The 27,908-nt window shown below is 50.4% G+C and overlaps 2 protein-coding genes across 9 annotated transcripts; one reads left to right on the forward strand and one right to left on the reverse strand.

The window, feature by feature from the left end:
- Positions 1-389: 389 nt before the first annotated feature.
- On the reverse strand, positions 390-3,887 carry ZIC1 (Zic family member 1). The gene is made up of 3 exons (XM_064666351.1): positions 2,377-3,887; positions 1,062-1,225; positions 390-628 (listed from the first exon to the last, which is right to left on the reverse strand). Exons 1-3 carry the CDS (start codon positions 3,350-3,352, stop codon positions 431-433), a joined length of 1,338 nt encoding a protein of 445 aa, XP_064522421.1. The 5' UTR covers positions 3,353-3,887; the 3' UTR covers positions 390-430.
- A 545-nt stretch (positions 3,888-4,432) lies between these two features.
- ZIC4 (Zic family member 4) lies at positions 4,433-24,923 on the forward strand. Of its 8 annotated transcripts, XM_064666358.1 has the most exons (6): positions 4,433-4,811; positions 6,614-6,785; positions 9,681-9,765; positions 14,714-15,331; positions 19,737-20,061; positions 22,052-24,923. In XM_064666358.1, coding segments are annotated over exons 2-6 (1,068 nt in total). In that variant the 5' UTR covers positions 4,433-4,811; positions 6,614-6,746; the 3' UTR covers positions 22,053-24,923. The 8 variants fall into 8 exon arrangements, 7 of the variants coding, with proteins under 7 accessions (XP_064522428.1, XP_064522426.1, XP_064522429.1 ...); XM_064666356.1 differs by lacking the exon at positions 4,433-4,811 and having other exon boundaries at positions 5,551-6,785; XM_064666359.1 differs by lacking the exons at positions 4,433-4,811; positions 6,614-6,785 and adding an exon at positions 7,560-8,272.
- Positions 24,924-27,908: the final 2,985 nt, after the last annotated feature.

Here is a 27,908-nt window from a genome sequence, read left to right on the forward strand (position 1 = left end):
CAGACATGCATTTGGCGATCTCTAATCAGTGGTTTCCAGTAAAGCCCTACACAGTTGGCATTTGCCCTGGTAACCTTGTCTTCTTATGCATTCTACTAACCCCTTCGCCTACCAAGCCTTGGAACAGAGCAGAACAGTCAGGAAAAAAAAAAAAAAAAAAAAAAAAAAAGAGAGAGAGAGAGATAAAAAAGAGAAATAATAAGGGAAGAAAAAAAAAGAATAAAAAAGATTTAAAAAAATGAAGTCTTCATTTTACTCAGTCCTGGGTCTACTGGCAGCATTTTACTTTTGTTTGCTCATTTAAATTTTGATTTCAAAGTGTTCATTATTTTTAGAGTTTTTAAATAGGGTATTTGTTTGCTCGCTTGGGGCTTTTTGTTTTGTTTCGGTTTGTGTTTTGTTGTTGTTGTTGTTGTTTTGTTTTAGCGTTTTAGACGTACCATTCGTTAAAATTTGATGTAAGCGTGCTGTGGCTGGACGTGTGATGGACTGCGGAGGAGGAAGGGGATAAGGAGCTGGCGGTCTGGTTTTCTGTGGATGGAGACACGATGGTTGGTGGGGTGGAGGACTCGTAGCCTGAGCTGGCGGCGGGAGAAGGCTGGGACCCCTGCGAGGATGATTCATGGACCTGCAAAAGAAAACCCGGGCAGAGATAGGGAGCAGCGGTGGACGGAGGCCTTCGCCTGGGGATGCGCCAGACAACGGGACCCAGCGCCGAGTCCCAGGCTCGGGCACTCCTGCGGGGCTCGCCGGCGGCCCCGGCCCCAGCCCCTGCCGGCGGGGGAAGGCCGGACTGCGCCCCCCGGCTGCGTCTTGGTGCTGCCCCCCCCGCCCCTCCCCGGGCAAACCGCACCGCCCGAGGGCCCCGCGGAGGGGCCGGTGCTCAGCGCAGCGGGGCGGGGGCGGCGCGGCCCGGCGGGCCCGGGGCCGGGGCCCCGCAGTCCGGCGGCCCCGGGCCGCGCTCCGCCCGCGGGCACCGCCGCGCCGCCGGCCCGGCGCTGCTGCCCGTCCCCGCAGCCTTTCGCCCGGCCGGGCCCGCACGCCAGCCGCCCTCCATTTACCTTCATGTGCTTTCGGAGGGAGCTGGGGTGCGTGTAGGACTTGTCGCACATTTTGCAGAGATAGGGCTTGTCGGAAGTGTGCACATGCATGTGCTTTTTGCGGTCGCTGCTGTTTGCAAAGCGCCTGTCACAGCCCTCGAACTCACACTTAAATGGTTTTTCACCTATTGCAGAGGGAAGGGGGGGAGGGGGGAGGGAAAGGGATCTGATTAAGCAGGGCCGGCTGGATCGTTCATTGTCCCCACCGCACCGCCGGACGGAGCCCAGGGCTCCATTTCAAACACTTGCAACTTTCTAACTTCAACGAGACTCAAATCCCAAAATCTTGCTTCTCTCTCTGCCCTTTCTGCTCCTCCGACTCCTGCTCAGCGCCCTTTTCGGAGAGCGGGAGAGCTAAATAACTTTTTTTCCCCCTTCCCTTTGGAGGGGCGAGTTTCCTTTACAACCCCAGTCCCGGGCACCTCTCTCTCATCACAACGCTCCGAGCGCGAGAGCAGGCGTATATACACACCATTCTCAGTGTCTACTTTTCGGTTTTATAGCTCATTCTCGCAATATTTTACTCTTTCACCCGTCCCAGTCCCTTCCCCCTATTTTCTTGCAATATTGAAAATTATCCGGCCCAGGAATACAACGAGTGAGCAGCCCCACAAATCCTCGGCAAAAGGGTTGGAGAAAGCGGCTCTGGCTTTCGGAGCTCGGGGGTGGGAGCAGGGGGAGATTGCTCTCCCGGACAGAGGCTGCTGCATTCCCACCTCCCACGAAGGAAAAAGTTCTCAGGGATACCGGCGCCTCCCCTCCGCACAACAATAACACACTAACGCGCCGGGCTCGGTTTATTTAAAGTCGCTCCTCCGAATTAAATATTTACCAAGCCCTGAATTGCAAAGAGGAGACTGATGAGCTGCCTGCAATATTTAGCACAATTTCTCATCGTGCCACAGCCAAAATTGCCGAACAATAATTAATTAAAACCTATAAATTTAAACAGGACATGTTACTATGATCCCCCACCCCACCCCCTCCGCCCTAACAATTCCAGCAGCAAACCCTGCCGTCCTCCCTCTCTGCCTCGGCGGGGATCATTTTCTTTTTGTTGCTGCTGCTGGCGTGGCTGTGACCGAGCTCCTTCTGCAGCGAAGCTCCTAGCCGGCCTCTACCGGAAAAAGCAGTGGCCCTGCACCATACCCCCTCCTGCCCGTCCGATTCTCAGCCAAGCCGGGCCCCCCGACCCCTCTGGCACGGCCCCGCGTCCCGCTCTGGCCCCGGCGCTCGGCGCTTCCACTCAGAAAAGCGACAGAGAAGGTTACCGTACCTGTATGAGTTCTTTTGTGTATTTTGAGATTCTCTGATCTGGCAAACACTTTACCACAGCCTGGGAAAGGGCAGGGGAAAGGTTTTTCACCTGTGTGGACTCTGATGTGATTTACAAGTTTATATTTGGCCTTGAAAGGTTTCCCTTCTCTTGGACATTCTTCCCAGAAACATATGTGATTGGACTGCTCGGGTCCTCCAACGTGTTCCACCGTGACATGAGTCACCAGCTCGTGCATCGTGCTGAAAGTTTTGTTGCAGGACTTTTTGGGGTTTGACAATTGTTCGGGCTCAATCCACTTACAGATGAGTTCCTGTTTGATGGGCTGCCTCATGTAACGAAAGAAGGCCCCTGCCCCGTGGTGGGCTGCCATGTTCATGTTCATGTGGCCGTAGCCGTGCAGCTGGGTCGAGGCATAGTGCTCGGAGCGGGGGCTGGTGACCTGGCCGTACTGGTCGGGTCTGCCGTACATGTCTCCGGAGAAGCCCAGGCGCATCTGCCCGTTCACCACGTTAGGTGAAGCGTGGCTGGTGGCTTGTTCGTGCAGCCCCGGGAAAAGTATATGTCCCGCGGCATCGGTGTGTCCGTGGGGTCCGGCGAAACTGCCGGCAGCGGAGGCGAACAGGCTGTGCTGGGCGCTGGCGGCCGCCGCCTCCCCGAAGCCGCGGTTGCGGAACAGAAAGTCCCGGGTGGAGTTGAAGGCGGCGCTGGAATAGGAGCTGACATGGGTCGGGTGGTGGTGGTGCCCCAGGGCCGCCGCGGCGTAGCCGGGCGCCTGCGAGGTGAAGGCGGTCTGGCCGGCCGAGGCCAGCTCGTGGGTGCTGGGGTTGATTTTGAAGGCGCCCATGCCGTCGGCGAAGGGGTTGATCCCCAGCCCCACTTCTCTGTCCGTGACATCGGCCGTGGAGTGGTGGCGAGAGGATCCGAAGGTAGTGACTCCTATGGCGGGATACTGCGGTCCAGCATCCAGAAGCATCTTCCCAGCGTCGATGCAGCAACCAAAAAAAAAGCACGCGCGCACACACACAACGCGGAGAGAAGCAGCAGCAGCAGCAGCGGCGGCGAAAACACCCTCTTTGGAAAGTCAGCGACGATCACCACCAAAGCAACCACATCAAAAACACCCCCTTCGGCATCAGCGCAGGGGGAAGGAAAAAAAGGGGGGGAGAAGGGAAAAAAAAAAAAAAAGGCTGGTGCGGAAGGGGGAAAGAAATCTTCGCAGTTGCAAATAAAAATAATAAAAATGTGCCCCAAAAATATTCACCGTCTCTCTGCTTTGACTTTTCGGGGAGGTTTAAGTGGGGAAGGGGGGGTTGGGTAAGCTCAAAAATAAACTGGCTGCAAATAACAATAACGGCGAGAGTTCAACACGGGCAGCAAAAAAAAAAAAAATTTTTTGAAAAAAAAACCAAAACAAAAAAGAAACTTCCTTCAGTGATTTTTTTGGCTATAGGAATGTTGCAAAGTGGCCGAGAGATTGTTTCTCTCTCCTCTTCGAGCTTCCCCACACTCACCCGATTTTTTTTTCGGGGGGCCTTTTTTTTTTTTTTTTCTCCCTCTGCAAAAAAAAAGGCGCAAATCATGCACAATATTGTCTTTTGCGGTTTATCTTCCTGGGGAGAAACTTTCACCTCCTCAGCCGGGCGGTGAACGCGAGACTGATAGCGGCAATCATTCCTGCAGATAAATGAATTGAAAAGACGACACCGTCCCCCCCCTTGATGAATGGGAGCCGGGGGCGGAGCGACGTGCGGGCGGACGTGGGCAACCATTGGCCCGGGCTGGCTCCCCCTTCCCCGCGTAGCAGCCCCCGGCCCCGCCGGCTCCCGGCGCTGATTGGCCGCGCCGGCTCATCCATCGCAGGTATTGTGGCGCCCTGACACCGCTCTGACAAACGGGGCTGCGGCAGAAACAACTTTTTTTTCTTTTCTTTTTTTTTTTTTTTTTTTTAATATATAAGATTTTTTTTTTTTGCTTTTTTGCCTTTTTTTTTTTTTGCCTTTTTCTTTTTTGGTCCCCCGCCCCCCTAAAATATTTCCAGCGCATCTTTTTGTGTGTATGTATGCTAAGGGGACAAAAAAAATTTTTTTTCTATTAATATTATTAGGGTTATTTTCTCCCCCTCTCTCCCTCTCTCTGTCCCCCTCTCTCTCTCTCCAGCACTCTGATAATGAAGGTAATGATGATTTCTTCGTGATCCAGAATTTTTGAGATCACTGAGCAACTTTTTAGGCTTTGGAAAGAGAAGCCCTGTAGGGACTCGTGTCTTTTGAAGGTGTTTTCCTCTTGTTTAAAACTGAAGCTCTCCGAGAGTAGGTGCTGGGTGCACTATATTTTATTTTTAAACACCAGGCGTGATTTCTCTGTGTAGCTGACTCTATCCCTCCATCAGGTTTCTGAAATAAATCTTGTTTTCTGCACCCATCAAAACGCAGGTGGGTGAGAACTCTTAACTTTCTAATTTTATCGTGGTCGTTTTGCCTCCTTTTCTTGTTATTTTCTTTCTCTTTTCTCTTTCACTCTCATTTTCTCTCACCCTCGCTTTTATGGAGTCTCTTTTATTCAGGTGAAACTGTAAATTTCACAAACCTACATTATTTCTCCTTCTGCTGCATGAAACTGCCGGATACTTCTCTCTTTATTTTTTTTTCTTTAAAAAAAATTTAAAGTCTTCGATAGGAGCAATGTAAATTCTCTGACATTCAAACCTTTTCTAGTTCACAAATCAGTCACCCTTGTCACAGTTATTGAAATTCCTCAACTTGCCACACCAGGACGGTGGAAAAAGCAGGCGGTGTCTTTGTTGCTGACCAGGCTTTTGATCGCCAGAGAAAATTTACTTACCTTCAGATGAGTGAGCAGAAAAAGAAATAACACTCCCTTTGATTTAGTTAGAAAAATGCAGACATTTGGATTCAGTGCAAACATACAACACTTGGTTGTTTTCTAGATGCAACCCTCGATTAACCTGTCTTTCCCCAGCTCAAAGTCTATTGAAAAACTGTGGATAGTTCTTTTTTGTTCCCGCTACAAAGAGCCATTGACTATATATTAAAATGATTGTTGAAAGGTATAAGTATGGTATTTAAAAGCAGAAAGCCTTTGTGGCTTAATCAATTAAGCTGAGCAACATTTGTACAATATTTTAAAAGATGCTTCGGCGCTAAAAAAAAAAACAAAACTCATGAAACTTAAAAATATAGACATCTTTGTGTGAGTATGCATAGATACACTTATGTATGTGCTCATGCGCGTACATATATAAAACTGGCAAATTATTTATTTACTCAGTCGCCTGCATATTCATTAGCTCTAATTATTTTCTAGTAACGAAAACACCAAAAGCTCGCTAAGAGTCAGACTCCTTACATTTCGCCTTTGTTCAGCCCTTCACTTGCCTCCTTCGCAGCTCAATCCGAGCCCCTCCAATTCCTAGTGCCAAACAAAGAAACTTTAAACTCATCCTCTCCAATTAAAGCCGCTGGTAAGCAATCCGCAGCGCAGGTACTGGGGAGTCGGACCAGCAGTGCAGCTGCGCGAACCCTTTTCGGATGAGAATTGCCTCGTTTCGAGAGGTACAAAATGGCCATATTGCCTAGAAAACAACAAAAAAAACCCAAACAAAAAACAACGACAATAAATAAACTTTGATACGCCTTGAAGGAATGTTTCACTGCAGTTTATCTGCAGATGCAGTGTGTCTGTGCTCGGTGCATGGAGATAGCTTTCAAAGCAGATATATTATGTAATTTTCATTGGATCTTGGGATGCTTTACAGGGTTTGGTGGGGGAGTATTTAGAATAATGCCGCGCTGAATCTACACGTTTGCATTTATTCTACCAAATCTATTTGATGGAATTGCAATGGCTTATAGCAACAGGTATACCCGCTCTAGAAGCGCCTGGGTGTGCACATGGTCTTAAGGCGGGTGTTACACTGCTTTCTGTATTTGGTGCTAAAATTAAGTGAAGGACAGAGTTGTCAGTGTTGTTGTGAACTCTTCTGGGCGATGGCATTAGGAGAGCTAGAAAGTTAGGTAGTTCAGTGCTAGCCTGCCTCCCAGTGCAGGAGGAAAACAGTGATCATTCCAGGTCGGTACAAAATACACGAGAAGGCAGACGAGAAGGTATTTTTAGGAAGCGTATCTAAATATACAATGTAAGAGTGAATATAAAAAAAAAAAATGTTGTGGGTTGTAGAAGTTATCAAGTGGGATTTGCGGTGCGCTCTCTGCAGGAAACGAAAGCTGCTCCAGTTCAAAGCCACATGCACCAACGTGACATATAAGCCATTAAAATATCATCCTGACGGCTCATTTCTGCATCATCATACATTCCCTAACTGCTTCCAGAAAGCAAGAAAAGAAGAAATGAAGGATGACCGCCTCGATGGAAGCGCCAAAGAGGTGGTGGGTTCTTAGTGGGGGGGAGTATTGTTTTCTTCTTTCATTCTTTCTTTCTTTTCCCTTCCCCTCCACCCCCACTTTTATTTTTGCCAGTTCAGAAATGAGGGGAAACCTTCAACAGGTCGCAGGGGTAAGTGCCTGGGAGTAGGGGGTGCCTGGGCAGTGCGGGCAGCTGGCTGGCCCCCACCGCCTGCCGCAAGGGCTGGACGAGAGCTCCCTGTCGTCGGGGGGGCCCAGCGGGAGGAGGCTTGGACACCCTGGGGAGGAAGGGCTTGGAACCCTGCGGTGCGAGGGGGCAGCTGCACGGCTGCCCCTCGCCCACGTGGGGCAGGGTCCTGACAGCACCTCTGCGGGCGGGGCGGGCGGAGGGACAAGAGCGCGGGAGCCATCGAGAGGGGGTCCGGCACCCTCCGCCGGACGCTGGGAAACGCGCCTGCCCCTCTGAATGCAAAAGAGGGCGAGAGCTTGGCCTGGCGGTCCGAGCAATGCAGAGTGCGGTGGTCTGCGGTGGGGGGCAGCGGGGTCCGCGGAGAGGGACGGAGGCGCTCCCGGCCCCGCCAGCGGCCGGGCTCGCTTCGGACGGGCAAGTGGCGGGGCCGGACGGGTCTTGCGGTCGCCCAGGCGGGGCCGGGGGCCCAGGGCGGCGGGCAGAGGGCGAGGAGCGCTGACAATGGCGAGCCCCGTGGGGAGGCGTCCCGGGGGACGCGCTCCCCGCCCAGGACCTCGCCCACTGCCGCGCCTGGTGCCACAGGGGCGCGCCGGGGGATCCGGTGCTCCAGCACAGCACGCCCTTCTTTATAGGCGGGTACGGGAGGGACGGAGCCCGGGAGCTCGGCCGGCCCCCTCCGACCCCCACCCGCCCCCCCGCGGGCAGAGCCGGGGGTCTGCTCAGGGAACTGGGTGCTGCCGCCAGCTTCGAGCAGAGCCCATGGAGGGATTGAGACTCTGGTTCCGGCCCCGAGAGGCCGTCCCGCGTCTGCAGCCGAGTGTGGAAGTGGGGATGCTCCCAAATCCCTGCCCTGGGCGATGCCTCTGAAGGTGACCTCTGACCCAAGCCCAAAAGAGTGTGCCAGCCCCTGGCACCGGCACAGTGCAGAACCGACGGGAACCGGGGTGTACTTCTCGCCGAGACACCCCGGCCCCACGCCCTGCCACTCTTTTGTCACGCACGGTCCCTCAGCCCCGGGGACCCTGGCCGAGCGGGGAGCACGTTGGCCGGGCTAGGCTCGGGGCTTGCTCCACCCGGAGACAGGGAACTTTATTTCTGCACCGAGCCCTTCCCAGTGAACGCTCCCTCCGCCCTGCGCGGCCGCGGAAAGCACAGGTTGCGTGACAAGCCGGTGGCGGCGGGGCACACGCCATCCCCGCTGCCGCCCACTCGGTCTGGCTCTCACACACCCGCCCGGGGCCGTCAGGATCCCGCGGGCAGCGGCTGCTCCAGCCCTGCTCTGCCGGCGCACCTTCGGCCGGGTGTAGGAATGAGCGTTTAGGTAAGGGCGGGGGGGAGGGAGGAGGGGCGGGTCCCATCGCAGCCCCAGCCCCAGCGCGACACCCGGGGGGAACTGGTAGCCCGCACTGGTACTAACGCCCCGGAGCTCGGTCCGGCCGAGATCCGACCAGTTCGGGCAATGGGATATCCTCACCCTCCTGCTCCGCCAAAGGCACATTGCAGATGAGAAAAGCGTGCGAGGTGGAGCCAGAGTTTTAGCCAATATTTACTCTGAAATCCACAACTGTTTTGCCTTCCTTTTTGTCATCTGGTAACCATTTGAAACCTTAAATGCAGCTTTTTTTTTTTTTGTCCAGTTTCAACAAGTTTTGGCGAACGCTTGGGAACTGAGCACTCCTCCAGCCTCCTATCCTAACCAATAAAGCTCAACTCCTGCAAATCTCTCTCTAGTGGGGCAGTGTTGGCTGCTCTGACTCGAGAAAAGTGCAAGGATGAATGAAACTTGACTAGGAATTTTAATTCCTAAGGGATTCCTAAAGTTATTCTTATTTCGGCAGTAATTTTTGTCACAACAGTGAAAATATTGAGGACATCAAATTATTTATGATAGAGTATGACCGTGATACAATGATGAAGTTTCATGATTAATATCATTAAGTGTTTGTCTTAGTATAGTTTTTTGTTTTTCAGCTCTGGAGTTCCCTATAATAATAGTAGCAAGAGTAATAACAATAATAGCACTTGAAGTAACTGATTCTAGACCCTAGCATGCTTTTCTGTATTAAAAATAAACAAACCAACGCCTGAGAATTTCAGAGATATCTGTAAAAATTCAGACTCGGACACTGCGTCCAACCCCAGATCTGCTCTCAGGGCTATTGCTGCCGCTCAAAGCAAGCTGTGCAAAGTTCTGCCTGCAGCAGTGGCAGTGCTCTGCCTTGCAGAGAGCAAAGAGTAAGCTGAAAATTATAGGCAGGGAGAAGTGCCAGGGTGGTACTATACTAATCCTTGCTGAGACAACAACTTGTGTTGGAGGCTCGCAGAGAGTCCGGAATTTAATTTCGGGAGGGAAGGATCTGTAAACAATATAGTCGAGTTGGTAAAAAACCTCCCTTACAATAGCCTGCCAGAAGGTGAATGTCAGATCAAAGGAGAACTGAAAAGATGTCCTTTCATATTTTTTTTCCCTAAATCAGCCATGGAAACTTCATGACTCCATAAAACATGTGCTGCTTTGCTGAGGAGACAGCCTCCAGTTTCCCCTCGGAGAAAGCTTCTCTTCCCCTCTTACTGCCTAACTTGTGTTTTGGTTTGGTTTTATGTTTTTCTGCTTTTTTTTTTTCCTTTTCTTTTTGAATGCATGATGCCCAAGACATATAGTGCCTTACTCATTTCATATCACACACAAATGGTTTTGCTCTTAACTTTCCACCTCTCTCCCCAAACAGGAACAAAGTCAGGAAATGAGGCACAAGACTCCCCTTGTAATGAGGAAAAGAAAACGACTTTACAGAAACATCCTGGAAAAGTCAAGTAAGTTAAAATATGTCCTTTTTACAGTTCAAAGGAGACTATTTTTTTCAGCTTAGTGTTTAACGTACTTGCATAAACACAAATCAGCGACAGAACTCCCCACCAGCAGCTGCCTAATCCTGCTCAATGCCTATTCATTTGCGGGTTCTAGAATTAATATTTGACGACTCTCTCATTGAAACAACAACCCCTGACCCCATGTGATTGCACTGTCACATTATTCTATGACATATTCATCTTGAATTCATTTACGGACGATTTGATTGGAATGAGGTTTGACATGTATTGGATCCTATTAAAGAAGAAGACTTTGATCTTGTTGATGGGGTTTACATGATATGTATCATCTTTACCAGGGATACCAGGCTTCCACAATGTGGTGTCTAAGTAGTTAGTGACTGACAGCTTATCTGACAGGAATACCTTAATCTTGAGGTCCTGAATGAAATATTCTATTTAAAATAAGCATATGATTTGCTTGTCCTAGGGTAGCTCTAGGTCACAAAATGTGAGAGGCAAACCTAGGCACAAACCGCTGCTTGTCTGGTAGGTGGCTTCCCATTGTCCGGGAACCCTGAAGTAAAGAACTCCCCGTAAGCAGGAATGGGACGAGGGAATAAAAACAAAGGCAGAGTGTGCTCTCCAGCTACTAGGCACCCTCTCCTCTCTGAGGTGAGGATGGGTTTGCTGAAAACCTTTCTTGAACCACCTCTTACTAACCAGCAGTGCCTTCTGCCGGGGCAGGCAGAGACTCGGGCTCATGTCCTGAGTCTTCCTCCTTCATCCCTTCCTACCCAGTGTGGGTTTAGGGGATAAGGAACTGCATAGAGTGACTTCTCTGTCCTCTCTGTTTCTGTTCTTCGGGTTTTTTTCCTTTCTCGCAGTAAAGATTAGGGTTTTTTCAGATTGATCTGCTCACCTCCTCTCGTTTGGGAGTTGAAGCCTAAAGATAACCCCCCGAATGCCTGTCTGAAGTGTTCAGAGCGTCCTGTTCCATCCCAGCCCTAGAGTACAGGCTGGATGGTTTCTAGCTGGCTCGTGGGGAAGTTTCTGCAAAGGCGGAAGTGGGAGAACATGGGGCGAGTAAAGGTCAGATTTTGCTCTCTCCGATGTTTCCCGTGGGCAGGAGCTGTGCCTTGCACTGAGCACGATTATAAGGGAGAGCAGGATTTGGCTCTGTCTTCTGTTAGAAATAGGAAGAGTCTTGATGTGGAGGTAGATTCCTACCAAAAACCAAGGCAAAGTTAAAGCCGTTGAGCAAGTGGGGCTGTTCCCTCCCAGCAAGGAGATGTGCAGCCGTTTTCACGCCGCAGGCCCGGCAACCCGGCGCCGAGCGGGGGTGCGTACAGATAGAGGCCGAAGGGTTGGGGCTGCCCGCCTCGGCCCCACACCTCCGAGATGTGGGCAGGTGGAGATCTGGGTCCAGCATGGCAGGGCGGAAAGCAGGGAGACAGCTCAGCCCCTCTCCCAGGGCACAGCCCCGACGTGCGGGCTCCTGCCTTTTCCCGGCGGTTGTCCGGCCAGCCTCTCCCCCGAGAGAGCCGGGTCGGACGCAGGGGCAGACGGCTGGAGGGACGAGAAACGCTCGTGACTCGTCTGTTCAACATATCACCTCTTTAGAGCAACCATCCAGCATGGGTGAGCTTTGGGGCGCGGGGCTGCAGACGGGGTCGCAGATACAGCAGCAACAGGAAAATTTGTACTCAGGATCAAGCTGCCAGTTTATTGACCCTGCAGAACTTGATGTTGACACATTTGAGAGTTTGCCGAGAGCCCGGCGTGTCTGGTCAATCACGGCTCAGGCCGCTGCCAAGAAGCAGGAGACCTCGGTCACCTCTCTAGTGGCAGCAGTATGAGCTCGAGCTGCCAAAGGTCTGCACAGACAGGCAGTTTTCAAAACAGTGTGGGAGATGCGCGGAGCCCGGCCGGGTCTGGGCCCGCTTCCCTCCTCTTCCCCGTTTCTCCGCCTCCTGCAATCATGTGGCGGCCTCCGCCCCACTCCCCCCACCCACGCAACCGGGGCTCACACCAACCTCACCTAACAGTGAGGGACACCGAGGGCCAGGTTCTCTTGCACTGCCTGAGAAAGGGTGTGAGAGACATCCCTGAGTGAGGGGCAAGCTGAGAGCCATGAGTGTCTGGCGAGAAATCATCACAACATTTGAAATGAACTTAGGGCAAACCGGTTATGACATTTTTTTTTAATTGACAAACTGTTCCAGATGTTTTCTCACTTGACTGAGAAGTGTCAAATGATGGATAACAAGTATGTAGAGATGCAGTGTTTTAAAGAGGTATGAGGAAAGCAGCTTTATTTGGGATTCCCACTCTCAGTACGTTTGTAAGTAACAGATTCATACTTCCTAACGTTTGTCTCTTCCGTGCACTCCTATTGAGATGGTCATGAATAGGACTGTCAAATCCATTTCGTAGAGCAAGTAGACTAGAAAGTTGAGATATTGTGAGGATGGTGTGTGGTTTAAATTGCCTGCGTAAACATGTTATGTAAGGATGGAGAGCTAATTGCATCATTTGTCACTTTTCATCATCTCCACTCAGAAAGATGCACGCAAGGATGTATCTATGGCTACCTACCTGCATATCAGCCTTGTGTTACAGAGGAAATATGGTAAATGCAAGCAGAGCCAAAATTACAGCCAACTCAGAGTATGTGAAGCTGTGAAAAAAATATCCCCTATATGGTTATGTATGTCCTACTCTTTAATCTTATGGTTTCCAATCATTGGCTGGTAGCTTCTGTTATGAAAGTAGCTGGGTTGATATTGCCAAACCGTTTCTTGTTTTACTACATGGGAAAAAAAATATCAATTGCCAAAACTGTTACATTCTTACGGAAATGCAAAATTATACACTGGGAGCTTTACCTGGCATGCATCTGGTAAAGTATCCACTGGCAAGTTAACAGCAAATCAATGTGTTAAAGTACTTATAGTTTGACACGGTGGATAGAGAATTAATCGTTGTTTTATTTCATAAGACTGAGAGGTTATTAGGGGAGCTGTTCTTATGTCATGATCCGAGTACTGTGCTAATACGGTGGGTAGATATTTAGAGATGTGTTTCTCTTTCCTGGAGCAGAAGAGTCTTTCCCCATGTTTCATTTACTTTTTTTAAGTTCACAATCCTCTTCTTAAAAACTTAAGCAGATGCTTCCTTCTGTGCTGAAGCCCTAAGCTTTTCTAAACCTATAAGGCCTCATTGTATCCAGCTGAAGCCCAAACCTACACTTTCATTACTAGCACGCAAACCCCGCAGACCGTGTTATTCCTTTCAGGTGAGAATCATCAGAACCGAGTCCGTTAGAAATGTTTGGCAATGTTTTTCCTTCAAGCCAAGGATGGGGATTTTACGTAGAATTACCCTGTAAGTGTGCGTGAGAGAAAGTGAGAGAGAGGGAAAGGGAGAGAGACTCCCTCTTCTGGGTTAAACACTCAGATTCAGCCTGAACATCACGATTTCTCGCATTGCTCCGGCGTCCAGTAACGAGATAACTGCTAAAACTTGCCAGAGGCGGGGAAGGGGGCGAGGGGTCTCCCAGAGATCCTTTGTCCGGGCTCCGGCACCGGCGCGGTAGCCGATTCCCGGCCGCACATGCCCGGCCAGCGAGCGGACGGCCCCAGCCGCGAGCTCTGCGGGGAAGGACCCGCTCCCCGCGCTGGCAACAAGTGCCAGGGACCCTCCGGGAGATCGGGACCGCGATCGCTCCGGCAGGGCCGCCTCGACTCGCGCTGCTCTGTGCGGGCCCGGGGGGCTGGCAGGGCTCTGCCGGGGGCGACCCCACGCCTCGGGGCAGAGCAGCGGGAACGGGCAGAGGCGCGGGGGGAAGGCCGGGGCGCTCCCCGCGCCCGGCGTGGCTTTGTTCCTGCGGCCGCAGCGGCGCGGTCGGGCCGGGGCGGCCCCGGGACAGAGACCCCCGGGCCGCTCAGGGGGAAGGGGCCGCCCGGCGGCGGCGCATGCGCGACGCGCACCCCCCGCCGCTCGGAGCGATAACCCTGCGAGGCGGCGGCGGGACCTGTCACCGGTGACGTCACGGAGGCGGCGGCCAATGGGAGCGGGGAAGAGCCGGGGCCGGGCCCGGCCCGCACGCTGCGGCCGCGCCGTGAGGGGCTCCCGCGGCCCCGGGCAGGACGGGCCGCGCCAGGGGAACCTCCCCGGCCCCGACAGCCCCCCCGAGCACGCCTGCTGGCAGCGCCGTCCGTGCGCCCCCGCTGCCAGGGCAGCGGGACTGGGAAACTTTTTTTTTTGGGGGGGGGGGAGAGAAAGGAAAAAAGAAAAAAAGTTGTTTTTTGCCCCTCTCCTCTCTGTGTGTCTCTCTCCTCCCGCTGTCAGGTGACTTTTTAGCGTTAGAAGCTAATGAGCGTGGATGCTCTGGGGATCCCAGTGATGGACCCTGCTGCTCTCTCCAGGCGGAAAACGGCACTGAGATTAGTAGACTTGGCGGGGGCTCCTCGCCACCACCACCACCCCCCTCAGAGCATGACAGGCTTCCCGGGCCTCGCCGGGCGCCCCCACACCATTCAGCCGGGGGAGCACGCCGCCGAGTGCCGCCTCGGGCCGCAGCCGCTCCGGCCAGAACACATGGGGCACCGCCACCATCCTCATCCTCAGCATCGCCCCGCGGCCCTTAAGCTCAGCCCTGCCCCTCATCCCCACCACCAGCTCCACCACCACCACCACCATCATCATCATCATCATCATCATCATCATCATATGGCAGGCCAAGCCGAGGTGGTCTCTAGTCAAACGGGAGCGCTTGACCCGGCGCAGTCACCATCAGCCCCTTACCCCGTCTCTCACCCAGCCCAGGCTCTGGCAGCAGGTAGGGACTTCTTCATACGCAGAGACCTGCCGGCCCCACTCATGCCAGGGCTGACCGAGCAGCAGCCCCCTGCAAGTTCTCACCACGGACTGTTTGTCTCAACAACAGGTAGCTACCCCGGACACCATGGTCACCACCACCACCACTCAGAAGCTGGGAATCCCTCTCTGTTCACTGGACTCCATGAGCAGCCTCCCCATGCAGCTCCAGGTGGCCATCTAAACGGACAGCTCAGACTGGGGTTACCTGGAGAAATGTACGCCAGGTCTGAACATTTCACTCAAGTACCAGCCTCCAGGACAGATCATTTTGCTGCTTCTTCACTTCATAACTACGGTGGTATGAACCTGAATGTGAACTTGGCTCCACACCACGGCCCGGGTGCCTTCTTTCGTTACATGAGGCAGCCCATCAAACAGGAACTCATCTGTAAGTGGATTGAGTTGGACCAGACTCCTAAAAAATTATGCTCGAAAACTTTCAGCACGATGCACGAGCTGGTGACTCATGTCACGGTGGAACACGTTGGAGGACCCGAGCAGTCCAATCACATATGTTTCTGGGAAGAGTGTCCAAGAGAAGGGAAACCTTTCAAGGCCAAATATAAACTTGTAAATCACATCAGAGTCCACACAGGTGAAAAACCTTTCCCCTGCCCTTTCCCAGGCTGTGGCAAAGTGTTTGCCAGATCAGAGAATCTCAAAATACACAAAAGAACTCATACAGGTCAGTATGTAAAGCTCTCTTTACTCTCTTTCTCTCTGTTATTCAGTGTACTGTTTTGCCTTTTTTTTTTTTTTTAATGTATCCTTTGAGTTGTTATTGAATGCACGCCAAGCACTTCTGGAAAATAAATTCTCCGATTTGTTTTCTTCTTTACCGTTTGGAAAAGGGGGAGAAGGAGGGGGGAAGGGGACAGCAAGTGCAGATCTTAGAATTCTCGTCCATATTTTTTTCTGGTTGTGCAGAGAGGCTGCTGTAATGTTTATGCGGGTAGATGTGTGTAAATATGGAGTGATATAGCGACTATTTCTGCTTATTCACACGGGCGAGGATTTTTTTTTTTCCGATTTAAAGTAGTCGGGGGAAAAAATGAAATCATTGTGCAAGCTCACAAATTAAAAGTGAACAATGGAAGTTACAACTTGTCTAGTCAGTTTTGACTGATGTCGCTGAGATGCTGCTGCTCGAACATTGTGAGAATAACACAGCTGCGACCTTTTCGTTCAACAGTTCTGTTTTGGGCAGGGAGAGTTTCAAATGTTTGATCTGAATAACACTGACATTTTTAATGAGCATTGCCTTCCAACGACTTTCTGCATTCGCGAATATGGGGAGCTGCAAGTTCTGATTCTCATGGGGGGGGGAAGAAAAAAGAAAAGAAAGAAAAGGAAAGAAACCCTGGTATTGTTTCGGCCTGTACATTTTGAAATGTCATTTGCAGATCTGTTAAGTGAAATTGGGACATGTGTCAGAAACATCTGTTAGTTCTAGTTAATAGAAAATAAAGTAACTCGTTGGACGATCTTGCAAAACTACGTTTGAACTCTTCCGGCCAGGAAAGCATTTATAATTAATGAAATTGCACGTAGAAAGTTTTCACACTTCCAGGAGCAGCTTGTGAAGTTGTATTAATTAGTTTAGCAGCCGGTGTTTGTAGTCTGTAGCACTGGCTTGTGTTTTTTTTGTGTGTGGTTTTTTTTTTTTTTTTTTTTTCCCTCTGAAGAAGAAGATAAGAAATAAGCCCTTTTTGGAAAATTTAATCTGTTCCAGTGTAGGGTTTTCCACCTCCCACCCCCTTCTGTACAGCCTTATGCACTGCGAGGGAAACTACATAATCCTATTGTAAGATCTGCTTACAGCCAAACGATTTTTTTCGCCTTCCAGTTCATAAAACTCCCCTTCCCCCATGCTCGGTGCAGGGCTTGACCTTCCAAGAGTCGCATTTTTTATGATAGAGCTCGACGTGATATAATATGCAGAACATACACTAATTTCGTATCGCTATCTTCTAAACATAGCACTGAGATTTTACAGCGACCGTCACTCGTCACCTCATTATTTTTCCATCGCTCTATGAGGAGCAAGTCTGTGTGCAGGGCGGGAGGTGGGGGAGGAGGTGGACGATAGCACAGTTGCGTTCTTCGGCTGCCTTCTCGGCCCCTTTTTCGAGGAAAAAGGGGTATCCCCGGGTCACGTAATTTGTATCCGAGCCAGTTCCTTGTTGGATCAGCACAGGTACAGCCATTAACCGGGAGAGCTCATCTCTTAATGACAGTGTTTTTCTTAAGTAAACAAACTTTTACTGCTCTTTAACGGCCTCACTGTTTGAAGTCTCTGAAGCAGAAAATGGTTAAATTCTTGGGAAAACTGACCTACATCGGAGACGCAGGTTCAGGGCAACCCGAGATCGGAGATTTGCGTTTATTAAACACCATTCTGCGTTTCTGTACTTTTGGCTTTAACTTTCCCGGTGATTAATTGCTGTATTGTGCAAACTCCTGCGGGGCCTTTATGGTTCCACCGTTTCTATTAAACACCCAGAAGTTGTCAAAAAAGCAATGTTTCTGAAACCCTAATAGAACTCACTACGAATTATTCATGAAGACAGTTCTAGATTCAACAGGAAAATTATTGCCTCCTTAAATATTAATGACTTCTGATTTCTCCGAGGCTGGGGAGCAGGCAGAGGGATATCTGGTGATATGCGAGTTTTCCAGGTTGGAGGATAAGGCCGTTAAGGCGGCGGCAGCGGGACTAGCAGGACGGGCTGGGATCGCTTCGCCGCCTTCCCAGAGGGCCAGGAACAATAGTGCGAGCCGTGGGACGGAGCCCCGCTCCCTCCCTGCGGCCCCCGTCGCCCCGCGCCTCGCCCTCAGCCCGGAGGCCACCGCCTCCGGCTTCCCCCCACCACAACTCACCCGGAGAAGTTGGTAAATACCTTAATCCACTCCCGGAGACGGGGGGTTATGCCACCAATTCCAAGCTGAATTTCACTGAACACTTTTGCCCAGCTACAAGTGTGGGGGTAAAATGGCGGTTCAGGTCCTACGCGTCTCCATCGCCCGCGGAACTTTCTGCGTGGCTGCAGCTCGCTGCCCGGGCTGCGGCAGCCGCGACCTGTGCAATCTCCTCTCCCTGCCGGGTAGGGATTTCCACGTAAGAAAACCTGCTCTCGCGAAAGGAATACTTGCAAATGTCTCGGATGGCTCCTCTTTATTGAGGCGTTCAGGGAATGCAACCCGGGCAGCTGAGAAAATGCTGCCCTCTTCTCACTTGAAACCCGGCTGCACGGACGGACCTTTCAGTGGCTCTTTCAGGGGGTTAAGCGAAGTTGAACATTTTTCAACTCTCGGCAAAGCGCAGTGCGCCGCAGCCCTCTTTTACCTGAATGGAACTCACTTTGCACAAGCGGAGTGCTTATGAGGATGGCTTTCCCTGGGGTCTCCTAACTTACTGCTTGCTTGTACTACACTAATATCCTTGATTTGTTGTCTCAACTTAGATGCTGAAGGTCAAATTGTTTCCTTACGTGAAACTCTAATTAGATTATATGCGGGCGTGTGTCTATGCATTTGCACCGCTGTACGTCGACAGTATTTGGTTACAGAATCCGCATGGTTTTGTAAGAGACCTTATTTTTAACCTCTTCCCCCCCTTCCTTCCAACGCCAGGTATTTACCCATCCTCTATGCAAGTGTTAAGGGTGCAGGATGTGAGTGCTCCTCATTGATTATTACAGTGCGGAAAGGACATACTTTAAACGAGGAGCCGTGAGCTTTTCCCACCCACCTTGCATAAAGTGCATTCATGTGAAATATTTGGAATGCCTTCCTTTATTTGCCTCTGCTCGCAGCCGAACCTGATGTGGGCTGAGTCCCTCCTAAATTTAATCATGACAAACTAAGAGGGAAAAAAAAACCACAAACGCACAACCCAAGAATTTTTTTAAAAACCCAAACCAAAACAAACACACAAACCCAAATAATGGAAGTCCTTTTGACCACATACGCCATGATGGTGAACACAGTGGCTTTGTTTGCTCTTCACGGTAAGGTTCGACCATGTATTTTTATGGAGTCCTCTCCTTCCTGATACTTTTTGGCTTTTGAGGGATCAGAAAGTTATTTTCATACTCGCTGGTACAGGACCTGGGTAACCCTTGGCAAGAGGGTTTTGCAGTTTGTTATTGTCAACGACGATAATGCCGTCAACATTTCATCCTGAAGCTGGCTGTGGCGCGTTTACTTGAAAATCTCTTGTATATCGTGTACCATGCCAGGTCCACACGATTAGAGGTTAAACTTTCACAGTACTCCAGCAACATGATTGTATTTCTGTTATGCGTAACGTTACTTATCATATTACCAGACAGATTAATGCCGAATGCAATTCCTTCCATGACTATAGGTTCAAAAGAAAAGGGAATCCTACCCTCGCGACAGTGCCGTGCACCGGCCTAATCATTCTTCTGATGAATCTTTATCGTTTTGCCCCCACAATCAATGTCTTTCTGAAATACTTTGTGCCTGTACACACGGTATCAGCAAGCCGGGGAGCGGGGAAAAGGAGGGGGATATGGATCTTCCATGGCAGTGTAATCAGTGCAAGTAAGAAGTGGATGAAATGTGATCCAGCCAGGTTATGAAAAATATTTCCACTTGCACCTGGGGGACTGTGAGAAATGTATTTAACGTAAAAAACTTCGAAGGGATAAATCACTGACCGCTCTTTCTGCAGGACTTCGGAGTCCGCGGGGACAGCACACATTTGCTCGGAACGAGCACTTGGCCTCTTAAGTTTTCCTTGTTTCGGAGCTTTGTCTTTTGCACAAACCGCCACGTTGACACACAGGGCAGGGGATAGGGAAAGAGAAGCTGGCCGGGCAGGGTGCTCTACGTGCGGAGCTGGCCTCGCAGCGGGGTGGGCACGGAGCGGCGGCTCCGGGGGATGCTCGGCGGGGCCGGCGGGAAAGGGCAAGGCCAGTGAGAGGAGCCTCCGCGGGGAGAGGAGCCGTGCCAGGGCCGGAGAGAGGGGTCCGGGAGGCTGTGGGCTGGGGAGGTGCCGGGATGCGTCGCTCTCGGCCCTGCCGCCGCCGCTAATGGCTGTGCTCGCCCATTGCCTCCTGCAGGGGAGAAGCCGTTCAAATGTGAATTCGAGGGCTGTGACAGGCGCTTCGCCAACAGCAGCGACAGGAAGAAGCACTCGCATGTCCACACCAGCGACAAGCCCTACAACTGCAAAGTGAGAGGCTGCGACAAGTCCTACACCCACCCCAGCTCCCTGAGAAAACACATGAAAGTGCACTGCAAATCCCCTCCTCCCAGCTCCGGCTACGAGTCCTCCACGCCCTCCTTGGTGTCCCCCTCCTCGGACTCCGGCCGAGAGCCCCCCGCCTCCTGCTCCCACGCTGAGCCCTCCGCGCCCGCGCAGCCCGCCGCCAACCTGAGCGAATGGTACGTGTGTCAAGGCGCGGGGCCCCGCGGCCCCCCCGCGCCCCCCGCCGCCTCCCCGCCGCCGCGCCCCCCCGCCGGGCCCCGGCCCCGCTGCTGAGGGCGCGCCGTGGGCGGTGGCGGGACAGGCCGGGCCGAGGAGCGCCGCCCCGGGCACGGGGGAGCCGAGCGGGAGCGGCGGCGAGAAGCGCTTGGTGGAGGGAGAGCAGGGCTGCGGAACGCGCGGGTGGGCCGGCGGCGGGGCCCGGCCTGCGCCCCCGGCACCGCGCACACGGGAGGGCTGCGCCCGCCTCGGCCGGGGCGCTGCCGCCTCCTCCCGCCGTGCCACACACACCCTCTCTGGCCGCCTTGCTCCAGTCTGTTTACAAGCCAACCGATTTGCATCTCTTTTCCTTTTTTCTTTTCACCTTTCTTCTCCTTTTTTCTTTTCACCTTTCTTCTCCTTTTTTCTTTTCATCCTTCCTTTTTCCTTTTTCCTTTTTCCTTTTTCCTTTTTCCTTTTTCCTTTTTCCTTTTTCCTTTTTCCTTTTTCCTTTTTCCTTCTTCCTTCTTCCTATTTCCTTTCCTTTCCTTTCCTTTCCTTTCTCGTCCCTTCCCAAGTGATTTCATACAGATTTTGGCTGTACAGATTTTTTCTTGTCTACAGTACTGTGTGCTGCCACTGTTCTGTTCACCCACGATTTTCTGTGAGAGTGTGTTTTTTAAGAAATATATATATATATAAACTATTGTTACCGATTTGTACAAAATGGATCCATTAAATTCTTTGATTAATTAACCCGTTCGATGGATGTTTCTGTAAAGAATCTCCTCACTTTTCCTTCTTCCTGTATATAAACACATATATATATATTTCCTCCCCCTCCACACCCAGTAGTCGCTAATAAAGAAAGGCCCGGGGGGGGTGCGATGATTGACTGTCCATTTTAGCTCCCACTGGTAATGACTTCTAATACCTAAACATGCCCGTCCCCATCCAGAATGTGGTTCCTGTTGAACCGTGGGCGCTGAAGCTCCTGGGGGGGGTTCTAACGGGGTGGGGGGAGACCGCTCTCTGACGTCACTGTCAGGGCGGGGGCCAGGCAGCCCCCCCGAAACGCGGGGACTCGGGGCCACTGCTCCGGAGCATCTGCCCTGCGAGTAGCCCCGATGAGAACGAACCGGTCCCACAGCGCGGCTTTAGCATCTCCATTCTGCCACAGAGTATCAAACCTACAGGGTCCACTACAGTGATTCAGAGAAAGAAGGGAGGGGATAAACAAACAAACAAAACCCAAAATAAATAACCAAACCTATCCACTGGGGTAGCTTGAAACTACTGAATGGTGCCGGTTTAATTACTTTAATGTTGTTTAAGAATAGCAGATAGTGTAAGCAAATAAATAGCATGGGCTGCTGGAAGGGGTTTCTATGGCTTGCGGAGTACAGACAGAAGGCTGCTGTAACCGCATCCTCTTGTGTCTGACAGATCACCTCTGCACCCAGGTGACTGGGGTTACTGTGTGTGTACAACTGCACACACATGCACATACACACGGGTAAATTGGTATCTATAAATATAAAAGCTACAGGAAAATTAATAGCTGGTCAGTGACTAAAAACACCCCCACGCCCAGTGTTTCCTTACTGATCCATCTGTATTTTCCTCCCACGGCAGCAAGTCGGTGTTCCCTTCTTCACTCACCCAAACGCGACAACTTTTGTATTGAAATACCACGAATACTGACAACAGCATGTCGCTACCGGGAATACACGTAGGGAATTAGCTAGGCGAGAGCAATGTGCAAAAGAGGAGACTAAACAGGAGAGAGTTGTGCCCCTCTGCAGCCCCCGAAACTTGTGTCACGAAAATCGAGAGGTGCAGAAACCAGATGTGAGCAGGGAGGATGTTTCCATGATGTCCTGATATCTGTTTATTTCTTTATTTCTCTATTTACAGAAGTATTTGGATGTGCAGGCTAATCACCTTTAATTTTTCATTTGCTTGTTACAGATGTCTACCCCGTTGCTCTCAAGGTAATCTAGACAGACGCAGCTGAAAGCCTGAATCTTTTGCCTTAGACATCAAAGCAAGCTCGCACAAAGAAGTATTTCTTCACAACGGTGAATCTTCATGGTAAGTTAGGATTTCTATGGCAATAGGCAAGTCATACTTAAATAGTGAAAGGCGAAGTCTGGAGCCCGTCCAGTCTTTTCATTAAGGACATAATATTTACGTCTAACAGGGCCTTTTTCTTGTGTATACAAGTATATATTTTTGTTTGACGCGAACTAAATCATTTTCATTTAATTTCCGGTAAACAAAACCCACGCGAACAGGGCACTTGTTCCAGACCATAATAAAAATGGATAAGACTGTCAGGAAGAAAAGGCCCGCTTGAACCGTCGCCTCAGCTCACTTTTGTTTCTGCTTTCTGCCAGGATCAGAGAATGCATTTGGGATTTGAGGGAGAGTTTCTAAAGGCAAGGAAATGGTTTTTAAGGGGGGAAAGAAAAGGAGAAAGGTCTAATCAAGCTCGGGTTGTTCAAAGAGCCTGATTTTGGGGTTGAAAGTGTGAGTTTTATGGTGCATCAGCATGCCACGTTAGGATCGCTATGGTAATGAGGAGAGCAATAGCAAGCGGCCTTCAAAGGAGGCACACTCCATTTGAGACAGTCTATTAAGATACATTTGCACTGACCTTTGGTTTCATGCTAGCTTAATACACTCAATCTGCTCCCCGCTAGAGATAGACTTCCTCCACCTAATGCACTTCGGCGGAGCTGGGCTTTGCTGGACTTCGCCCTCCCCCCGAGGCAGGCTCCTTTCCGTCGCTGTAGCCCCGGTCTCCTTCTCCCCAAAATAGGGGACTGACAGACCCCCAGGCTCGGGGGGATCTCCCGCCCGCTCTCCTCAGCCTTTCTGACCAGCTTCTCGCAGCAAAACTGGCCACAAAGCCTGAAAATTGCTTCCTTCTCTTTTCCCCTCCACCCCCGGCAGGGGAAGATAGGATGGGTACTGAAAGACCCCCCTCCTTGGGCTGTCTTGGCCCCAGGGAGTAGGTGTGCTCATGGAAGTGCCCCAGGACCCGGGAAAGCGGGGCGAGGCAAGGGGGGAGCTGCCCGTGCCCCCCTTCACACCCCGCCCGTCCCGGCTGTCGCTTCGCGGCACCGAGCGGAGGCTCCGCGGTGCGGGGGAACTTGACACCCGCATGGCCGGGGCCATGGGCGCTGGGCCATGGGCCCGGGAAAGTTAGAAGTCCATGTTCCAGTAATTGTCTTGTTGTTTATTTTATCCAAGTACCCTAGTGAATAGGGGAAAAATAAACACGGGGGAAAAAAAATTCAAACAGTTGAGTCGTCTTTAGTGCCAGCCCTTGTGGTTGAATAAAAAGGATGGTCCAATTTCTATTGAGCTGAGAAATCTTTGAAGTGGGAGTTATTATCTGAGAAATTCCTGCTCGTCGTCCTAACAACGCTGATGAAACGTAAAAGGTTCTTTGTCAGCGATTTGTTCTCCTCTCTGTCAAACTCACCCTGCCCGTTAGCTTTAAACCGTTTCTAAAGAGATAAAAATCAAACTTTTAAAGATAACTTTAGGGGCCCAGAGGGTGCAGAAAATACCAAACTATCGAATCCTGTGTATAGACATACATTTGGATATATGTGGCTGTGTCTGCGTGAAACTCTGTCTGTGTACAAACGTCCATAGATATCTGTATGACCTTCCAGTTCGAAAGTTGAAATTATGTCCATTTTTTTGGTATTTCATCCTCCAAACTTTTCTGTCTAATAAATTATTCCTACACACACTCTGCACAGAATGAGAATCTTGGGCGAAGGCAGAAATGTTGGGTTTCAGCAACACCACTATGTTACCAACGAATGTTTTCTTTCCAGTAGAGTGAATACGAGACCGTAGACATAAGAGTAAAACCTTTGATAATTTTAACGGTCCAGATACCTATCAAGCATGTATATAGTGCAATGTATCGAAGTTGTTAACGCATTCAAAGTGATGGCTTCCATATGTTCTCATGTTTTATTGTCTGTGAGTGTAAGGATAGTTGAACTGCATCCCTTTTGTATCTTCATTTTATAAACATAACGGTGTTGTACTGAAATGATTCGCTGATCAAGTTTTATTTAGTAGCTTCTCATTGGAGATCATGCAATACTCTGTTCAGAATACGAATTTCTTGAAGTTGTAACTCACCAGTGTACTTCTGTTTTAGTTGTTACAGAATGATCTGAGCCTAATCCTGCCATTCTAAGCCAATCCATTAATTTAATGGGACCTTTCCTGGGTAAAGACCGAGTCAATTTGCAGTGGAGTGGGTATTATTATTATTATTGTTATTAATTTTGGATCCTGTCATATTTATGGGAAAATCTAGCACATTCTTTGTGAACTGTACAGAGAAGAAGCCTCTGAAAAATGTAGCTCTCACAAAAAACATTTACAATGTTGATATGCTGTATCTCTTTCCAAACTTCTTATATTCCTTATTTTTCTTCATCACGTGTTTGGTAATGAAGGAATGTTCTGTTGTGTGCTTGAACATACTATTTATTTTTAATATTTGGATTTTTTTACAATAAATATTTATAAACGTTTCATTTCTATGGTTATTTTTACAAATGTGCACTTTTAAAATATGTGTTGGTATACTGATGATACCGAGCCATTCCTAAAACACTGTGTAATCAGCCTTGGCTTTCTGTTGGTTTTCATATTAGTTGACAAAAAATTTCCCCAAACCTATGTACTATTAATGTGGTGTACAATCAAGTATTAATGCGTGGGGGGTTTTGTTGGTCTTTAACCTTTTTTTAATGTTAATCGTTTTAGGTTGGCATTTGTATTAAAAGAACAAAACAAAACAGTTCTGTGGCTTCATTTCTGGGACAACATTTTTCAGATCGCAGACTTCAAACGAATTATACTTTAAGCACTGACCAAAGTGTAGAGTGTAAAAACAGAGACCAGCGTCACCCAAGTGGAGCTCTGTCCCTCTGGGGTGTGTGTGTGTCCCGGTTACCTCTGCAGTGGCATCCTGGCTCCTGCACGGTCAGCGTGCGGCTCTGGGGTCACTAACACTGGGGATGTTGGTCACTAACAGTCTGAGCATTGGCGACAGTTTTCAGCGGGGCCACCCCGAGGGGCTGCCGCTCCCCGCCGCCCCGAGGGGTTGTTGTTTCGCAGGATGCAAGTGTTCTTTTGAAGAATTCCCCCCCCCCCCAGCCACAATGAGCCCCAGTCACAGTGACACTTCTTGTAAGGTTTCTAGGAGGATTTAGAGCATTTTATGCCTTTTTCTTTCTTTTTTTTTTTTTTTTTTTTTTTTTTTTTTTTGAGAGAGAGAGAGAGCAAATTCTGTCGTCAGCTAAAGTAATCTGAAAGTGAGCCTTCTTTGCCTCGCATATTCTCCTAATCGATGTTAATACGTTACAGGGTTCCGCAGCTCTCGAACCTGCCCAGAGTTTTCCTCTCCTGACAAACACAACTCCCAGCTTTGCTGTTTGGAGGGCTGGAGCAGCCTCGGGCACAGCGCGGCCCGAACCCGGCGGGCGCCTCGCGCATGCGCTGCCTTGAATCCTTTTAAGAAAGGAAAACTTGAAAGAAGTTGCCTAACACAGAGAGATGACAAAAAGTTGGCTTTGGCTGCCAGGAATATTGTCAATAAAGAATACATTTGACTACATGAAGGGAGAGAGAGAAAGAAAGAAAGAAAATAATTTAAGAAATAACAGAATTCAAGAAAAAGGAAAGAAGGGAAACATTTTTACTGGTCTGTAAAAGACAAAAACTGGCCCATAAAGGAAAGGAGGGTTAACAGTACATGCTAATTAAAGAATACAATTCTATGGTCTATAATGATTGAGCGAAGACATGTACTTATTACACTTGACTGTCAACAAGGGAAGGAATGTCCCCTCAGACAACATGGTGAGAGACGTGTGGGCATTATTAGTGGCCCTTTTATAGACATTGCCTTTTCTTTCTCAACGCTGACAAACCATTTTGGAGGGAACCATCCCCTGTTGCTTCCTATCATCGATCCCCATGCAAGGCCCTGCATTGTGCAAGTGCATTAATTAAAGACCATTCATTTAACAAAAGCACATTGTATGTTCAGGAAAGGAAGATTAGAAATATGAATCAGTAACCGAGGCTCGTTTCCGCCGCCTTACCGGGAGAAGCAGAGGGGAAGGAGGTGCAGCGTGCAGTTAAACACCCCGCACCTCCCGGACGGAGCGGCGCTCAGCCCCGGTTAGGCTTTTTGGGAGAGAAACCCTGAAATTGATTACAATTGAAAACAACAAAAAAAGGTTGTCAAGTGTCTCTGTGGGCGCCGGATTGCTCGACCCTGCTCGGCGCCTCGCCAGCCGCCTGCCCCATGGGGCCGCCCAGCCCAGCCCGGCCCGGATCGGTCCGGCGCCCCATCCCGGAGTCGGGCCCCTCCACCCGGGCGCGACCGCGTCCAGAGCTGGTGTGCGTGTGTACACACATCCCCACAAACATTTGTTATGTCAACGGGTTTTTTCCAGCTGCACGTAGAGGCAGACACACGGACCTGCGTCCACCCCTCTCGATCCCTCCGCTGCCCAGATTTTTCCACTCCGAAGGAAAAACCATATGGTCCCTCAAAGCCGGTCGCGACACGAGCGTGTCTTGTCGTGAGAAGGTAGAAGGAAAACACTGGGAGAAAGAGGTTATGAGGCAGTGGGGGAAGGACAGAAGACGGATTCCCAGTATCACCCACATGACTTGCTAAGCGGCTCCAGCTTCTCTAAAACCTCTGGGCCATATGTTGGTTTATTTACACCCTTTGTCTTTTCGTGTGTCGCCTACTGAAATAATATTCCTGGGATATAAATGAAAGTAAGCTAGAGTAAACAAACAAGGGGAGCGCCTGCTTAAGAGATATGTAACATTTCTGAGATCCCAGCAGAGTATGTCGTTCCCATGGTTATAATGGGGCCAGGATAGCAATTAGAGATTTTAGTTAAAACCCCTAGATTTTTAATGCCGAATGACACATTGACTCCATTTTCTTCTAGATTATTTAGAGCTTTTGCAGAATTGCATTATGAGAGGAGAAGGAGTCACCGCAAAACCAACTCTTTAACAGTTAAAAGAAAAAAAAGACACAGCAGATTAAGGTGTTCCTAATGATGACAACAGCTCAGAGAAACATCCACGACTTCCCGTGAGGCTGACTTTATTCACAACTTCTTCTACATTAGGATCCATCCCGCTCTGAGGCCAGGACCACGTTGGCTCGTCTGCATCAGGCGCCGAGATCCCGCGGGGCTGCAAAGGGTGCGGGCTCCAACTGCGCGTTTTGAAATCCGCGCATCAGCTTCGTTTTCTTCTTCATCCGAGGCAGCCAACCCCATGGCCAGGCTGGAGCACACCGGGCTACGAGGAACCCTTTTTCTTAAAATAAGTAGGACGCTCTAACAAATCGGCAGATTTTTAGTTGTTTGGAGGTTTTTTTCTTTCCTCCCATGTCAAAGTTACCGACAGAATCGGCTCGATACTGTCGTAAAACCTGTCTTCCTGTCATTGCGGCTGTACCTGGACTGGGGAAGCCACCCCGGGGTGCCGGGTTGAGCCCTCGGTGGCAGGGCCAGGGTGAGCCTTGAGTGGCTACACCGCCCTCTCAGGCTGGGGGAATCCCCTGAGAGCGCCTTGCCAGCGCCCAGCAGCCCCTCTTGTCGTCCCCCCGTCCCCCCGTCCCCCCCGCTGCTGCCCCTGAGGATGCCTGCTACAGGACGCCCTGAAACTCAGACAAAAGCGAGGACACCACCATTTCCATCCCCCCCCCCCCCCCCCAGCTGCTTCGGGAAGACACACAAAAAAT

This window comes from Pseudopipra pipra, chromosome 10, assembly GCF_036250125.1.
Source record: "Pseudopipra pipra isolate bDixPip1 chromosome 10, bDixPip1.hap1, whole genome shotgun sequence".
Classification (NCBI taxonomy): Eukaryota; Metazoa; Chordata; class Aves; order Passeriformes; family Pipridae; genus Pseudopipra; species Pseudopipra pipra.

What these genes read in the sequence shown, in the direction of transcription:
- ZIC1 (XM_064666351.1), bottom strand. Translation starts at nt 3,352, where the DNA reads ATGCTTCTGGATGCTGGACCGCAGTATCCCGCCATAGGAGTCACTACC. An exon ending in ACACAAAAGAACTCATACAG is followed by an intron (nt 1,226 to 2,376) that starts GTACGGTAACCT and finishes CCTCTGCAATAG; the next exon opens with GTGAAAAACCATTTAAGTGT. An exon ending in CCCTCCGAAAGCACATGAAG is followed by an intron (nt 629 to 1,061) that starts GTAAATGGAGGG and finishes TTTCTTTTGCAG; the next exon opens with GTCCATGAATCATCCTCGCA.
- ZIC4 (XM_064666352.1), top strand. Translation starts at nt 14,140, where the DNA reads ATGAGCGTGGATGCTCTGGGGATCCCAGTGATGGACCCTGCTGCTCTC. An exon ending in ACACAAAAGAACTCATACAG is followed by an intron (nt 15,332 to 19,736) that starts GTCAGTATGTAA and finishes TGCCTCCTGCAG; the next exon opens with GGGAGAAGCCGTTCAAATGT.